General features: G+C 35.9%; 1 protein-coding gene across 6 annotated transcripts in view; it reads right to left on the reverse strand.

The window, feature by feature from the left end:
* DCAF6 (DDB1 and CUL4 associated factor 6) overlaps positions 1-18,221 on the reverse strand; it is an 84,546-nt gene that overhangs the window by 43,626 nt on the left and 22,699 nt on the right. For all 6 annotated transcript variants that reach the window (XM_062631096.1, XM_062631095.1, XM_062631094.1 and 3 more), the window contains exons 3-10: positions 15,620-15,712; positions 13,514-13,699; positions 9,332-9,445; positions 8,038-8,173; positions 6,620-6,834; positions 4,896-4,989; positions 1,136-1,255; positions 650-895 (exon numbers count right to left, since the gene is read on the reverse strand). In XM_062631096.1, the coding sequence (XP_062487080.1) occupies positions 650-895; positions 1,136-1,255; positions 4,896-4,989; positions 6,620-6,834; positions 8,038-8,173; positions 9,332-9,445; positions 13,514-13,699; positions 15,620-15,712 (1,204 nt within the window). The remainder of the gene's footprint in view (positions 1-649; positions 896-1,135; positions 1,256-4,895; positions 4,990-6,619; positions 6,835-8,037; positions 8,174-9,331; positions 9,446-13,513; positions 13,700-15,619; positions 15,713-18,221) is intronic.

Consider the following 18,221-nt stretch of genomic DNA (forward strand, 5'->3'; position numbering starts at 1 on the left):
TTACTACCCAAATAAGTTTCTGACATTAACAGTGGAATCTACTTTCTTCTTTTTCCCCACAATAAGAATGTAAGTCTGTATTAAACTGAGGTGAGTTTCTTCAAGATACACAAACTTAAAAATCAACAATTTATTAAGCAATAATGGAATATCATGCAAGGTGATCCCTGTCTATCCAGACACTTTTGAGAAGCCAAAAAACACCCTTGCTGACTCTGAAGATGTAGATTCATACTGAAGGAGACATTCTCTACTTTTTTCTTTTTCCCTCTGATTACAACAGGCATAGGTTCTACTATTCATTGCACTGATGCTGCTACAGCCATGAAGAAGCCATTATGTTACTTATACTCCATGACAAGAACAGTAAGTTTAGAAAAATCATGCAATATTTTTTTATTTCTACTTCAAAAGACAATATTGGTTATCTCCTTTGTGATTCTCTCTTCAAACAAATGTATACAGTTGGAGGTTGTGCTCTTTCTTTAAACCACAGAGCTGCAGTCACTTGGTAATTATAAAATACCTGGACTCGCTATGTGGAAGGAAGAAAACAAATTGAGATCAATTACCCAAAATATCCTAAAATAAAATTGCTTCTCACTGAAAGCATTTTCCATAAACGATTATAAGATAGATTTCTTCTCACCAGACTGATGGAGCACAGGTTGAGCTGAGGCCCCTAAAGAAGGCCTTTGTTCGTTATCAGGAGAGGACAATAATGAAGTTGAAGGGGGACTTTCTGTTGAAGATGATGTTGAAGGAGCTTGGGCTGACATTGTAGAAGAGGAAGATGATGGAAGTGGTTCAGAACCATCTAATTCCATTGCAGTTTCTGATTCTGTAGTAGGTGGCACGTTATTAGTAGCAGGAGCATCTGTTCGATTAGTCCCACCTTTGATGAAAAATAAAATTAAAAGAAACCAAGAAAATAAAGAGCCCAAAGGAAAACTTACTCCATCTCTAAAGATCCCTTTGCATTACTATTCATATGGCAAACAAGTGTGCTCAGTTCTTCAGAGTACACTACATTTTTTTTAGTTTACACCTCAGAGAGGCTGATATTCATGGCCTGTACATCCAGTATAGGCATATTTTCTGTTGAAATTATTATTCTTGAAAAGAAGGATATCACCTCTGGACCGTGATCGTCCTCTTCCTCGATTGCTTTGTGCAACTTCACTAGCTTCTTCAAACCATCTTGACAGCATGTCTGACATCCTCTGCATTAGAGAGACATTAGGACTTTGCTCCCCTGTAAAACAAGTAATACAAAAGTTTTATCTACAAAACTGTTCACTTTCCCCCATACTTTTACTTCCACTAAAAAAAAAGCCCTACACTGCAACTTATAATTCCCTGAATCATATCCCTTTTTCATCAAAACAGTCCAGCAAGAATTGGCAGCTGAATAAAGCACCACATAAAAATCAACCGTCCTTCCTCCTTTTCTGGTATACAATTATCTGGAGCTTTTGTACACATGACATTGTGAAATTTATGTCATTCAGTTTTAAATGCTGGTTAAATAAGAAAGCCTAGATTTTTATGCTTTTCCCAGCTAATTACAAAATAACCACTTTTATCATTAAACAATGAAAGAGCAAAAAGACTAACATAAAATCGGCAGATTTTTAATATTTCCAAAAGACTTCCTCATGACTTAAGATCTTCCTCATAAACACAATTTAATACAATAGCAGTGTTCTTTTAGGGTTTATTTTCACCTTTTGGCTCTAATCTTAAGATTTCAAAAGACTCTCACGCAGCAAAATCTTTGACATACTTTCGACATAAAACATTTTACTATCATTTTATAATTTATTACATATGAAATAAAATTTGTTCCAAGAGAGACTATAGGAAAAATTCCATTTGTAAAGGGATGAAATAGAATATTTGAATCTTTCAGTGCTTTTTGTATTCTATGAAATGTGGTGCTTTGGCAGAGGTTATTTGGTTTGAGGTTGTTTTTAACACATTGGCCTTTTCCAGTAGAACTGTATTCCTCTGGACTGGACCATTCCACTCTTATTGAAGTAAGACCTTCTGCTGCCGCCGCCCCCTCCCCTTAACCACTTTGGAAGTACATGGTGTTTAAGGATCTTTTGGAAAAGTTTTGAAATTGAAGACCTTAGGAAATAGAATCCCTGTGAAGTAGAATTACTTATCAAAATACAGATGTGCAAAAAAAAAAAAACAAAAACAAAAACAAAAACAAACCCTGCATACGAAAGTTAACATTGAAAGATTCTGAAGCGTATTTGGGAAGAACATGTACCATGAGAATATGCCTCTCAAAGATCAGAGATGCTACCAACATGGATGTTATATAAGCTGAAAGACTAAACAAATATCCAGAGCAACTGATTATCTTTTAGGACTGCATATAATCTTCACTGCTAGGATATAGCTTTAATGCATCTTCACTGCTAGGATATAGCTTTAATGTATCTTCACTAGACCTTGCTTTTAGATTATTTGCTTGAGTTTAAAAGACATTACTGGGAATGGAAAAGGGAAGGGGAACACACCACCATCACCTGCCCCAAACAATGCCTCTGAATCTGACCCCAATGCCCTTGTCTATCCTCATTTCCACACTGCAAGTCTCTGACCCTTCGCCTGGGATCCTTCATTCCCTTCCTGTACCCCACAGAGAGCAGCTCTGACCTTGGAAGCTTAAAACACACACACAAAAATGAAATGGAACAACTGAAGAAAACAGACAAAAGGTAGCTAATGATGGCAATAGAGGACAATGAACAGAAAAGTAAGTCACTGGTCAGCACCACATGCCTAACTAATGCAACAGAGCTATTACCTCACAGTCACTACAGAGTTGTATCAAATAATGCACAGTACAGATACTGAAGCTTTGCTTTGAGAAAATAAAAATCTAAACAATACCTATACTAGAGGAGTCCTTTCCCCCAGCAGATTTATTTGATATAATGGGGAAATGGTAGCTAGAAGGACACTGAAGATATTTAGCTGAGAAAGAATTTAGATAAAGCTTATCTAGCTGAATTCCTTTAACTGAGTTTTTTTGACTGGGTAGTTTTGTTTAGCATTGAGCAGTCACTTAGCATGGGAAGCTGAAGCACCTGGAGCTTTTTGCTGCAAGCAGCTAACTCCCAACTAGATAAAGCTGAACTTAATTTACAACCTGTGCTTAGTTATGTAAACAAAGGCCAGTGTAAACTGGAAGATAAAGGAGTTGCATCTGTTAGCAAGGAGAAACAAACTGGGAGAGATAAGAAGTAATTTACAGCTGGCCTCAAGAACACAAAAGAATCTAACAATGTGTGAGGAGATCCCAGAACAAAATTCACCATTGGACCAAGACATGTGCAAGGCATGTGAACAGTTTGTGATGGTCAGGTGCAGAGCAAGTAAGGGTACAAAGCCCTGGGAATTTTTTTGTTCTGGCTCCCTCCTCAGAGGCACCCAACTCAAGCCGTTCCTATTCCTGTATCACTTGATTATTTTCCTAAGAATCAGACATCTGAGTCTCTGCTGCCAGAAACCCTGGGCGAAGAATTTTAAAAAAATAAAATAAAAAATTTAACAAAAGCAACTTTGTGCAAAGGCAAAGCCACCACTAGTTTGGATGGGAAAAACCTGCAACAAAAATGACAGCTGAAGTGTCCCTAATATGAGGAAACATACAAATATGGTGTCTGGAATGAAAGCATCAAGTAAGCAGAATGTAAAACTGTTAATAATCAAATCCTGTGACATTAGGATACGAAGGCACATGAAGAAATTATGGAATTAAGAGAGCAGTTTAAAAGAAAGCAAAGAAAGTATTCCTTTATATAGTGGGTGAACTTCTGGATATTTTCGCCATTGGAAATATTGCCAACAGGTTCAAAAAAGGATTACAGAAACTCACAGGCACTAGAACCATATGCACATTCTAAAGGAACAGGTATGAATGTACCCTCTATGGTTTCTAATCCAGTAATTTTGAATACTGGGGGAGCAACAAAGACAAGAGACTAAGATAAGACGACAGGCTCATGTTCTCTCCCCAGACAGCATCTCCTACTGTCCATGTCAGATATAGAATCCTGCTCTACATGGACCAAGTGTCTGATACACCTATACACTTCTAGTTTGGTGAATAAGGAAGATGAGAAAACCAACACAGAAAATCTAGAAAGGAAAATGGTAGACAAAAAGGGGAACTAGAACAAATACAATGTTAGATTTAAACAGAAACACAGATGAAGAGGAAGATAAGTGACAAAGCATCCTCTGCCCTGCTTTGGTATCTCATTTTCTTACACTAAAGCATAGCTTTGGAAATGTTCAAGTTACTGAAACCTCAAGGAATTGAGTAATATATTACAAACATGAAATGATAAACATAAAAATTTAGTTACTACATGTATTTTATTAAAAAGTGAATGATATTAGAATCCTATTGCTTTGAATTTCAGACTCCTAATGTAACTTTACAGAGCATTTCATTTGTAACTTTGATTGCATGAGTCTTCACTACAAAAAGAGAAATACGCATTTGTGTTACTACATGACCAATGACAATGAAGTAAGCTCCCCTTGATTTACACCAGCCTAACTGAAGCAACATAATTTTTCTGGTAAGAATATTTTCAACTTTGACATTTTAAAAAATATCACTGCAGAACAGTAGTTCTGTGTTAAATACTAAAAATAAAAAAATAAAAAAATAAAAAAATCCCAAGACATGTCTGATTCTTAAAATATGGACAGTTTAATCCAAAGCACTTACATATTTCAGGAATATTTGAGAAGAACTGAAAAATAAAACCCAAGCCAAACAAAAAGTAAAACAACAAAAACCCAACCAAAACAAAACACACAAGCAGATGTAACACCCTCCCCTCTAACGGCAAACACTTTACCATCTCTTTCTCGTTCACTCTCGGGCCTTGCTCTCGGTCCAGTGTCTGACCAATCCCCTCTTAGCCGCAAGCGTTTAACAGGAGGTTGCCGTAACTAGAAGAAAAAAGGTGAAGGGCGGCAAGAGGAGGGGTAAGAACAAGAAAGGTATTACGAAGTTATTTATGTTGGACAGTACAGAATTTGAAGTCTAAATATAAGTGCAGCATCTCCATTTTCTTAAGTTACATGAATTTGTATCCATCACAAAATATGTAACATCAGCTGTACATTCATGAATAAGCACAACACTGTATCAACAGTATTCATGAGTTTCAGCTGCACAGAAATTCAACAGCGTAACCTAATGACTCTCAAAACTAACACAGCTTTTATTTTATGCAATATTAACTTCACTATGTTAACTGAGGCTTTCCAAAGTGAACAATAATAATTAAAGTCTCTTCATGTCAAAAATGAAGCTTCAGTTTAATGCAATATGGAGGCGATATTAAACAAAAAGAAAAAAACAACTAGACATTGATAAAAGACGTATTTTGAAAATAAACCTCAACTTATTTTTAACCTGTGGTGGTTTTTTATAACAGAGTCTTTTGCAGCAAGAAGTATAAAACAAGTACTACATAAGTAGTATTACTTTCTGCGACTTGAAGAGAAAGAGCTAGCGCTTTGAACATTCAGAAAGGCAGCTCAGAGCCTGAAATTAAGTGTACTGGCTGGATATTTCTGGCTTAAAAAAGAAAAAGAAAAAAGAGAGAGAAAAAAAGGTGAACAGTTGTGCTGAAAATTTTAAAGTAAATGCGAAACCCCTGAGGTGAAAGCACATTAAAGTGTTAATTTTCAGGACCCAGCAGATTCAGGAAGAAAGCTTTACATTCCTTCTTACTCTATATAACTTAAAGACAGAGTGAAAATAAAATAGCATTTAAGGGAAATTATTCAGCAAGAAGAGATTACAGAATATATTCTGTGCCTACAAAATAAAAGAATGTATAGGATGTGTTATTAACAGGTGGTCACAGTCTTCTCTCTATAGTAACCAGGCAGTCAATTCTCCACTAAATTACTTCACATCAGATTAACATTACACAGAAAAAAGGGAGAAGTGCAGAACAATTTGTACATCACAGTTTTCTGGGTTCCTCTTTGCTTTCTCCTGCCCCAGTGAGGTAATGGTGTAACTCAAATGGACATTATTCCTCAGTGCTAGGAATCTACACCTCCTTCTGATCAACATTATTTGTCCTAGTGGCCCAGTAAATACAGGATGGTCATTGCTAGTAACAGGCCTTTTTTAATACTGCTCAGTGGCAGTGGCTTACCTCCTGAATCTAAACATTCTGTACCCCCGCATCTCCGTCATTATATGACAACTTTTAGCAAAGAGTATTTATTTCAAGAAACATGCTTCTGGTGTCATGGAAAATAACACAGAATACACCTCAGAGTGACCTGCCACCTTTGCTGGTCTTATAACCTGAGGTTCACACAGATGGACTCGTCTTTAGGAGAAAGAAACCAGACAAGAAAATCAGAGTGACAAAATACTGTAAATATATAAATAATTATATTGTAAACATTCAAATCTTGTAACACAATCTACCTGTCACATCTCCATCTGTGAACAACAAAATGAATATAAGATTAATTTAAAGGGAAATACAAAGTGTGCCATGAAGAATAACACCCCTAAACCCCATGAAAACAGGTCATCCTAATCACTTGCCTCTTCCCGTCTCTCTTCAGCAGAAGGAACTTTAAGTTCTCGTGCTGTGTCATCCTTGGGATCAAACAAGTATATGTAATCCGAAGAGTAACTAACAAGGATCTCTTGTCCATCTTCACTATAACATAGAGATGTTACTCTGCAGGATTTGTTATTGAGATGAGGAGGAACAAAACGTGCCACCATTCCAACAGTGCCCCTACCAGCATAATTTCCTGTATGAAAAAAAAAGGGAGGGAGAAGGAGAGGGAGAGGGAGAGAAGAGACTGAGAGAAAGAAATGACACATTTACTATTGCAAATTTTCAACAACTTCAATATACTCTGTATTTAACATCCAACAAAAGATGATCAGGGGAAAGATAAGTATCCTGTAGCTTCTGCATTAAATCGGATCTGAATAGTGACAGAGCTTACTAGTAATTTGTATTTTAATTTACAAACACTATGTACATTATTAAAAAAATTAGAACACATACACAAATATAATCGTGTGTCACATACCTATCAAATGATGGTATATGGATGCTGCCAAATATAGCACAAATGGGAATTTTGGAATCTAAGAACATTTACACAGTAGTAATACATATCTATATCTACACACAAATTAGGAGGGAATTCTTTATATAAAGTTTTGAAAATTTAGGATGCAAATTTGCCACCCAAAATGTTGTTTAAAATACTATTTTTTCTTTGAGACATAATAATACTGTCCCTTTTTCTTCCACAATCATCAACAGGAAAACACTGCAAGAAATGACCGTGTGACACAGTTTACTTGCATGAATGTGTGTGCACAGCTATGTTTATTAATTCATGTGTCCAAACACTGATCATACATTATAAGAAAGAGATGCGTTAGGACTATGTAACACACTTTTGCTTGTCACCCATACCTTTTTCATAAAATCCTTGGATAAGCATCTGAAGTATTTGTAGCTCTTCAGTGAAATTACGCTAGATATAGCAACAACTACTGTAAAGCTAAGCATATTCCATGATATTGAGACCCCTTCCCATAAGAAGCAACACATTCCAGCATGGCAGAGTACAAGAATATGTGGACTTAATTACAATTCAGGGAGACGACTGCAGGCTGCAATCACTAGCTTTTTGGAATCTTGGAATCACACATTTCAAGATAAGAGAAGAGACATTATGAAAGGTCTTTTTCTGCATTCAGTATACAGTGTATTCTAAGATGGATGAAGAGATTTAAGTTTACTTACTTGAGGGTTTCTGTATTAGCACGTATTAGAGTGAAATTTATTACTAAAAAGCATAGTTCTCAGAGAAGGAAGCTACATTTCATTTGGTATATTACATTTCAGTTATTCATCATCTATTTTGGGAAAAAAGAATAGAAACTGGAACTGCAAATGTTTATAAAGGCTTACTGTAAGGTAAAGTTCCTACCTGTTGCTCTTGTACCAAGCATTCGTCGATCATATATCCTTACTGAGCTGTCAGAACAACCCACAGCAAGATAGTATGGGACTGGTGGACAGATAGCAACAGAAGTGGCAGCACGACGACAGTTTATTAAAATATCCTGGAACAAACAGAAATACAGCATTCAAATAATGGCTCTAAATATGTGAAGTATAATTCTAATTTTTACTTCAGGACATTTAGTCAATGAGTTTTTTAAAAAACTAGTTCTGGCATTGTGAAAATAGATTGTAAATATGTCAAACAAAAATGCCACTGTAGAGAAGGAAAACTATCAGGGAATGAAATATAGCATGAGATCAACTAAAAAAGCAAACAAACAAAACAGATCAAACCACAGGAAAAAAAAAAAAAACACAAACAAAAAAAAACAAAAAAGCAACCAAAAAAAAACACAAAACAACAAACACCAAAACAAAAGAACATACATTTAAGAATAGATAAGCGTAACAACCACAGATTTATAAACTATCTCACACCTTGGATTTTCCTATGGAAACACATGTAACTGTTTTAGAAGAGTAGAAGTAGTATAAAAGACTACCAAATATGTAGAAACAGTATAAATTGTTATACTTAAATAAATAAAGGATCAGAATAGATTTAATCTATTTAGATTTAATAGGCAATTGGATTGAGGAAGAAAAAAGAAAGAAACTACTAAAATTTACAAATATGCACAAAACTGAGTAAAATTAATTTGGAGTAGTAGTACATACTTTGGCACCAGTTTTTCTTCAATATTAAAACTTCCTGAAATCCAAACACAGTGGACACCACCAATACCTTACCTTCCAGGGAGTAATACCAGTGACTAATTTGATCTAGTATCATTCATTACCAAATCTTTTCTCACACAGGGACAAACGATGCTTAACAACACACAGTTGCAGTTGATTTTGAAGGCTCATTTTTTGCCTCCAAATCTACACTTCATAGTAACTAAAGTAAACAAGACCAAGAGATTTAATTTCAACTAGAATCCTTTCTACCATATCTGAAGCCTCACACCAAAGTTCATAAACAAAAAAAAAAAAAAAAGGGAGATATTAAAATTGAAATAAAATGCATTTTAAAAAAAAGTAGAAAGAAAAAAGACTCCCCAAACTTTTTTTGTTTCTCAGGAAACATGTTGTCATCTCCACCAACGACCCTGAAATCTATTATTTCTAAAAGCCTTACCAGAATTCATATCCTATGTTTGTATGATGTACAGCTCTACATTTAGGTCATCTTTATTAAAAGATTTCACTCTTACATCTTTACAATCTTCCTTTGTGCAACTTGTTTTGATTCGAGTATCAAACCATCTTACAGTGCCATCTTCACCACAAGAGAGGAAAGTATAGGGATCATTTGGTACCGTCATAATCTGATAAAAAACAAATGATTAAAAAAAAAAAGTATTCATACCTCCAGAAATACCATTAATTTGAAAATAAAAACATCAACATCTTGAGCACTATATATATATATAAAAACCCTTTTTCACTAAAAAATTGTTTTCTATTTAACTTTAAAAATATATAGCTATATTATTATACTGTATTGAAAATATGAAGATAAGTTATTCATAAAAGTATATTCTTTCTGAAATGCCATTAACATGAAGGGCAATGAAAAGCATTTGGCTGAGTAAAAATTAACATATAATGGCCTTGTATAAACAACAAATTCTTCAGAAACACGTTTCAAGAATTTCTCTCACCCTACTTATTCTGTTCTCTCCCAGCATTAAAAACAATTGTCCAATTCTCTCACAGTCCATAACCACTACACAAATTTCCACATTACTCCATTTCAATGAATGTTTTTGTAACAGCTTGAACTGTCACAAACTCCAAGTTTAAAAGCACAGTGTAAATTCAAGCCACTCTCCCATTTAGAATTAACACCTCAGGGTAGATGATGTTAGCTTTTGTTATTTAGAGAATTCAATGAGTCAAAGTTCTGTATTTAACATGATGATGTGGTTACATACAGCTGGGCAGTAACGTCACAGTATCTTCCCACTCAGAAACCTCTCAGTGACAAAGTTGTGTTATGTCAGAAGCTGAAGCTGTATCTCAGCCATTTGCTTGAAAAGCCCTATTTACTCTACTACACTATCATATGCCAAGGCTCAAAAAAAGGTCTGCTATGTCACACAGTAATACATGTATTTAATGTTCAAGTATCACATTTATAAGACAGTAACAGAATTGATAATCTTTATAAAGTACCTTCCAAGATATTTTATATAAACATATCTTTTCAAAGACTTTTTAAGAGAGCTCAAGTTTAGATATGTTAAAGCTCAGTGCAAAACAGGCTAAGAAACATTACATCTAAAAGAGACACAGTTATTAAAACAGTCAATGTCATACAGGGGTTTTGAGATTCCTCCCATTAACAGTCTTTAAAAACAGTATAAACAACCAAAACGGTATCACACTACTGTCACTCAAAACAATACTGCCTCTTGTTAACACTGATGGCTTGGCTTTGTGAGTGAAGATTTGGAAAGGGCTTTAACCACACTTACTACAAGCAGGATGACCAAAGGCAAGTGGGATATGTAAATCTGGTTGGAAAAAAGGGTGTTTAGGCAATCAGAAAGTGTCCGACCAGGACTATTATCTCCTGAGTGATTTCGAGCTACCCATGCACTGGTCCGCCTGCATGCAAGGTCTGATCTGCAGCTACCCATGCATCTTGTCACCTACTGTTTCGACCCTCACTTGTCCATACAGACAAGTGAGAGTAAGCCCTTCCAGCCTGCACAGTGGATTTTTTAGGTGAAGCGCAGCTTGCACAGAACTGGCCCCACCCTTTAAACCTGAGGTTTAACTGCCACAGCCTAGTTAGCTAGGACGGTGACAGCAAAGTCCACAGGTCGTGGGTTTTGTAAGAGTGTCCTTCTCTGATGGAAGACCATACAAGACTAGACGAGCTCCATCAGCCTGGGTTTGAAGACAGGAGTTTTCCTTCCCCTATGAGGAAGGCCTGTCTTCGCTAATGAAGATTCAGGAAGACCTTTACCCACGCATTCTGAACAAGATTGTCATCTCCTGGGTCAATCACAAGCAACCAATGATAGTACAACAAGCATCTAGGCGGGATACTTAGAGGTGATCAGTCATAAACCCACAGATGGTAGCCTCACTTGCTGAATAAAAGTCATCCCCAATACCACCATTTTGACTGTGCAATATAGCAGTCAAATGTCTGTATTCTCTTCAATTAATGGTTTCAAAGGAATTTACTATGTTCATAGAACTAGTTACTGTTCAGTTATAGCCATCCTATATGGACAACAATGAAATCTGCAGCTTGATTTGCAGGGCTGTTGGGCTCTCCATGTTTCTTCTAAAATATTTTTCCAACTCGTGCTGTCTGTTTTGACAAGTTTAATTTGTTGTACCTATGAAATTTATATTTTATCATCTGGTTTAGTAGCCCGCAATGAGCATGCCATCATCACTGAGGACACCACCTTGCCAACAAAGGTCAGTCATTCTCATATTACAGGTTACAAGTGTTACATTTTGGCATCTGTTACTACTCCTGACCCACAAGCACAATTGTCAACTGCCTTCACTGAATTTAGCCAGTTTGATCACTGGTTTGCAGCACCACCTGGTGTCAGACACTTCATGCAATCAACCAAACTGTTGGTCAACCCGAGCTCAGGCAGATCAAAACTTAAGACACCCACAGTGACTTCTCATTGTGATTTTTATGGTGTCACCAACTCTTTCATTTGCTGCACTCTGATCATCCCAGCCCACAACCCCAATCTTCACACACTCAAACCAGCTGCTCTAATGACACTTCCACCACTACCTTTATGTCTCCTTCGCACAGCATCCATAACCATTCTCTTGTTCTCAAACTCAAAACACTCATAAGCTAAAAGGAAACAGAGGTACCACTTGAGCCAGTAAGTGGCTGTCCCTAAAACCTGCAATCAGCCAACAAGGGGTTTCCCCAGGAAGCTACAATGCAATGCCTGATAGAGTTCTCAACACAGACATTTCAGCTTTAAGATACAGCATCTCTGTCTCTAGATGCACTTATAAGAAAGGTTTTATTTGAGATACAGAGAACATCCAATCAACTTGCAGAATCCACTATATATAGTAAATTTCAGTGAGAACTCAGGCAGTTTGGAAACTATCAGGGCTGATGCTATTTAAAGGAAAGCAGTTTCTCAATCAAAACAAATCTCAAAAATAAAAGCAGACAATGTAAGCCTGGGATCCAGAATCACATTTTGCAAAACTGTCTTAAACCCAGGCAAAACCAAACCAAAACCACAAATCCTAGAAACACAGTGAATACTACAAGGTTAGCTCAACTGATTTAAAAAGTTACCCTGCAGATAGGAAGTGTTTTTGACAAAATCTTTAATGGAACACATGTAATTACAACCATAAGGATACTATTACTACATGATCAAAAATTGACTCTGGCCATTTTCCTTTTTCACACAACCTTTTCACACCTCCTAGGGTTTTTTTTTAGCATAGGTTTTTAAACGTTTTGTTCACTTAACATACCATGAAAAAGATTTAAAAGCTTACTATGAAATCTGAGCTAAATAGTTAAGAAATCAATGAATTTGGGATTTTTTCACTCCGTGTGTGTACTATGCTGTTGTTCAAACAAACAAACTCAAACCTGGAATACTTATAACCTTAGAAGGAAATAGCAGTATTTTTTTCTACTTTAAGCGTGGTAAGTTCTACAAGCAGAAGATTTTGCTGACATTAAAATAAACAGATCAATAAATCTGATTATCTTCTTAACTTAATAAATGCTTTGCTTCTTCACTTGCCTATTTATAAGAACAAAATTTGCAAGAGAGGATTGAAAACACTGGCTCTGAATTTACACAAAGAGTTAACCAAAATACAAATGAGGAATTACATAAAACTGTAAAAATATTTTTCTGATTAAGTTATTTACGCATGCTGAAATAAGCATTTCTTGGAAGAACTGTGAAAAAGACATTGATGCTGCAAAGTTTTTTTGGGGGGGAGGGGAAGAATAAAAATCAAAATGAAAAACACAACCACTGCCCCCCCCCCCCCCCCCCAGCTTATTTCAAAAAAGAAATTCACAATACAGTTTAAATCAGTATTGCTCTGCAGAGGATTCTTTCACTGAAGATGTATTCAGCTATTATATTTGCAAAGAAAGTGGTCTTAATGGCACTATGTTTTGGAAAGTCTTCCATTTAATTTAGTCAACATATTTCACTTTTAAATCCTACTCTAAGATTTAAAAAACAAAACCAAAACCAAACCCCCACAAAACAAACAAAAAAGCTAAAAAAAAGGTTCTTTAATTCTCACTGAAATAAAGCTCTCAGACATCTGGTTAAAATCTTGGGCAACAATACAAGGAAAAATGTGTTCCACCTATCTTAAAATTATCATATACTTTTGTGAGGTACCTCATAGGTAGTTCCATAGTGGCACGTATACTGGCATTGTCTGTTGGTCTCTGCATCTTGTTCAATATTAGTGTAAAAAATGACTCCATCTCCAGAACAAGATACAATCTGTTTGTCATTGGTGCATGGTAAGAATTTTGCACTAAAAATATTGGCCCTGTGTCCTGAGCGAATGGTTGTTAAAACCTAAGGAAGAAAGCAAAAAGAATGCTGTATCAGGTTAATACTGTCAAAGCAAATAACAAATGGGAAAATAATACAGACTCAAGTACTATAGAACATCAAGAATGTACAGGCTGCTAGTAATCTACAGTTTAATACAACAGAACGAAGAAGCTGGTTTTATACCAGATTTCTTCTAAGAATAAGGCGGTTCTACAGAAGATATTCACTCATGCACTTGAACAAAGCAGTCTGCAAAATGGAAGGACTGGAATGCAACTCCTATGTTTTGTAAAACGCTAGTTACATATCACATCAGGTTTTTTTCCAAGTAAAACACTGGTCCAGTCAGTGAGGAGAGATTTAGAAGATCTGAAATATCATGGGTCAAGAAAATAAGACATTGTAATACAAGCCAACTTTAAAGAGCTTAAAAATTGATGGGACTCTTAAAAAGAACTCACTTTAAGAGAGAGAACCATATTTTTGACTTTGAAACCAGTCAAAAATAAATAAGCATTTAAGAACATGGTTTAAGGGCAATAAACTAAGACTAGACTTAGTAAGTGTCATTCATCTACAATACAGCAGAGAAGCATATAATTTACTTCATCATCATAGCTGGTTTTAAATGCTTTGTGATGATTCTTTGTATTTCCTAACATACTTCTTAATAGTCTACCAACACTGAAAAAACCTCTGTACTAGTGAACATTCCCTTGTTACCTTATTTCTCCCACCTGCAGCATTTAAACTAACCATTTGTATTTTCACCGCTAATAGGAAAAAGATAACTAAGTTGTTTACAGTATAAAAATTACTTCAAAATTCCCACTCAATTCAAAGAAAACATTATGCAGATGAAATTTCTCTGTCAGTGAAAGCTTACATCTAGTATATCAGGAGTGCTATTTCACATCTTTTGAACAATTTACACACATACAAACAAAACAAAAAACAAAACAAACCAAAAAAGATTAATAGTCTATCTATATAACCTGAAATATACATACAATAAAAGTTGGCAGAGCTTTACCTCCAGTCAAAGCACAGCTCTTCAGGAAGGCAAAATTTTGTTGCCTCCGTAACTTTCTATTCAAACTCTCTTCCACCATCCCAGTCACATATTTGATCTCCCCCTTCCCCGTTTACTTTCTCAGCATGTCTTCAAGGTTTAGTTCTCAACCTCTGAGAAAGTGCGGAAGAAAGGAGAGTTCACTTGAACATTGCTGCACGCATCCCCACCATTGGAGGACACAGTTCAGAGCATCTGTTTTATCACACTATCAGCAGCTCCTTAAAAAGGAAGGTGTGGACACTGCTAGTATGTGATGGATGCTAGCTGACATTACTGGAAGCTATTCAACTGCAGCACAACCCATGTGAGTGCAGAAGTGGAAAAGCAGAGACCTTTACAATACTTTCCCCTTTATAAGACTGCTTCCCCTATTCTAGTTCAAATTCTTCTTTAGCCACACAAATGCACACACAAGGCTATGTAATTTCAAATGGTAATAAAGTATTTTAACCAAGATTGGCACTTCAACCACATTACAGAAAGACAACGCAGTATATTACATACAGCAAAAGCTAATACAATATTTTAAAACTAAAATGAAACAGAAAACTATTTATCTGACTATAAGATTTCACAAGAATGACTGAATCCTATTCCTAATTCTGACACTAATCTATTGTGAGACCATGTCCCTGTTGTGCTAGACCACATACCGCAAAATGGGATAATACCTATGTCACAAGGGATTAGAATACTAAGGCTTTAAAGCACTGTGAAGTTTTATTCACACTTATAAACACTATAAAGTGCCTGATGTTATCTTTGTCAGGTAACAACTAATATCTGAAAAATACCTTGAAAAATGTCTCAATATCTTGAAAAATAATCTTATTTTAAACCTATTGACTATCCAGAAACAAGCCTACCTTTCTGCTGTAGGGATTACTAATTACCAGATTGGTGTCATCCGAACCAGACAAAATATACTCTCCTGTATCATTCCAGCAAATTGTGTTCACCTGTGTGAATGAACAACAAATTAATTTAGACTTACATTAATTTGACTTTCAGAATATTAAATCATCAATACCCATCCAACACTACACAAATAGGAGTTAACAAATTCAATTGAAATAATGTTGTTTCTAAGCAGCTAGCACCAAAAAAAAAAAAAAATGTGTGTTTTTAAAACAAATTGATAAGGGAATCAATCACCTGCTTCACCTCTGACATCTCAATACTTCCGCTGCACCTGAGGAATCCATCAGGTAAATTAAGCTATTAAGCTTGCCCAGAAAGGCCTCAGTAGCCAAAATTTTACATATTCAGGTGCTTTAATGTTTCAAATCTAGTCCAGAGCTCTCTAAATTTGAACCGGAAGGCATCACAATCCCCTCCTTACTGTATCTTCACCATACCCAGATTGTGACCATCCATTTCTTTGTGTACTTTTCAGTGACCACACCTTCTCAGGGATCATGTGAAAAGCACTGCAGAATCCATCCCAGATGCCTTTTGAGAAGTGTGAGTATGCTGGGAAAACAAGAATCCTCCAAAGAGGTACAGAATTGCATTGGGAGAACTTTACTGTATATTTCCTTATCAATTCTTCTTTTCACAGGACTGTTTAATAACATGTCAATAAAATAAAGCTGTAAAAGCACTCAAAATCCAGGAAGCTCAGAAAGTATCCTTACAGTAACATGAGTTCAAGCAGCAGCTCATGCACAAGCAGCAAAGATTGCATGCATGATCATTATTATTTCAAGTAGCCTCTAAAATAGCTTTAAGTGTCAAACTGCAGCCATCAACATCTTCTGTTGGCTATATTCTGCTGGCAGAATAACTGCCTCAGGGTAATGTATCAGAGTGAACTACATAATCAGTTAAAATCCCACTTTGTTCTTTTCTTCGCCCTTTTTTTGGTTCAAATGTCTCACTCTGAGCCCAAAAGACAAAAATCTTTTTGTTCAAAATAAATACACTTGCTTTAGTTACAATTTTAATCACAAATTTAGTTAGGGTCCTTAACTAGACAAAGTTGCAAAATCAGAATTAGCTTTTTTATGTGGATCATATGGGCAACATCTTGACATACTCATTGAGGAACTTTTAAGAGAGATTTTGTGTTACAACAGATATGCCTATGGCAGAGTTAGCTCAATGTTCAAGCAACAGTCAAATAATATTAGGAATCATTAGGAAATGCATAGAAAAGCAAACATCATTCTGTCAGTGTATACACATCCATGCCTAGCAAATTTGTGTCTTGCACACTCTGCAGTTTAGGTTCATATCCCACTCCCATATTCTCCATATCTCTTACTGCCCATGTAAAAAGAGAAATTACAAAAATTAATTACTAGGATGATCATAGATATCAAACACCTTCTATTGCAGGAAGCAACTAATTTGTACTACTCTGGGGAGGGGTTATGACAGAAGCGTATGAAATCATGAATGACATGGAAAATGAAACAATTTTCTGTGGATCTTTACAGTACAGGAAATGGAAGGCCTTCAATAAAACGACCACATAGCATTTTAATAAAACTGGAATTCGTTGTCATGGAATGTTCTAAACACTTGAAATGGGAAAATATATATTCATCAAAGAAAAACAAAAAATGATCAGGAACAAAAACGTAACTTTCACCTCCCTCTGTCCATTACAGTGTGATGTGTTCTCTAGAATACCTTTCAAGACTACCTGCTTGTTTCAACTGTCTCAGCTTTCCTCAAAAATTAGTACTGGCCATTCAGCACCAAGTTTTCAGGCTTGACTGAGTATTCGTATGACCTTGCATGGCTGCTTTTATGATTTTATAACCCTGGCTGCCAATCACAAAGAACCATGCATTCCGTTAGCCACCAGATCCACCTACCACTGAAGTAAGGTGCCCTGTCAAACACAGCACAGTACTACAGCTAGTGCAAACACAAAACCCAAGGAAGTTCATTTTCATCTACATTTCCTTTCAGGCAGAAAAATACTACTACTGCCCTAGAAAAACCCAAAATGCTGATACAAGGATATAAGAATAGAAACAAGAGCAAAATACTGAAAAAAACAAGGAAGCTGCTAAAAAAAAAAATAAAAAATACAATGTCAGAAAGAACAACTAGCACAAAAATTAAACAATTAAGCAGGGTAGATGTGTGGGTATGCGTGCAAAACCAAAATCTGAATGGCAGGGTAGCAGAGAAAGCAAAAGATGGAAAGAGGATATAATTATCTAAATTACAGTGTCACAAGCCTACACAAGACATCAATCATTCTCCTCCTAAATTCTGATTTCATTGCACTGATTGTCTCAGTTGAGCAATTTCAATACACCCCACCCAGGCTAAAGTTGCTTCACAAAAAATCCTTAAGATGACATAACCAAATGTATATTAAAGGTCTATAACTAAACAGGCTTTTTATTCTGTACCAGATCACCTTCTCAACATTACTAGCAACAGAGTCTTTCACTGGAATAAGCCTTGGTTTGTTTGTTTTGTTTTTTTTTACAGAAGACACTGACT

This window comes from Pezoporus occidentalis, unplaced genomic scaffold (genome assembly GCF_034315485.1).
Source record: "Pezoporus occidentalis ecotype Australia unplaced genomic scaffold, CSIRO_AGI_Poc_V1 ctg368, whole genome shotgun sequence".
NCBI classification, from domain to species: domain Eukaryota; kingdom Metazoa; phylum Chordata; class Aves; order Psittaciformes; family Psittacidae; genus Pezoporus; species Pezoporus occidentalis.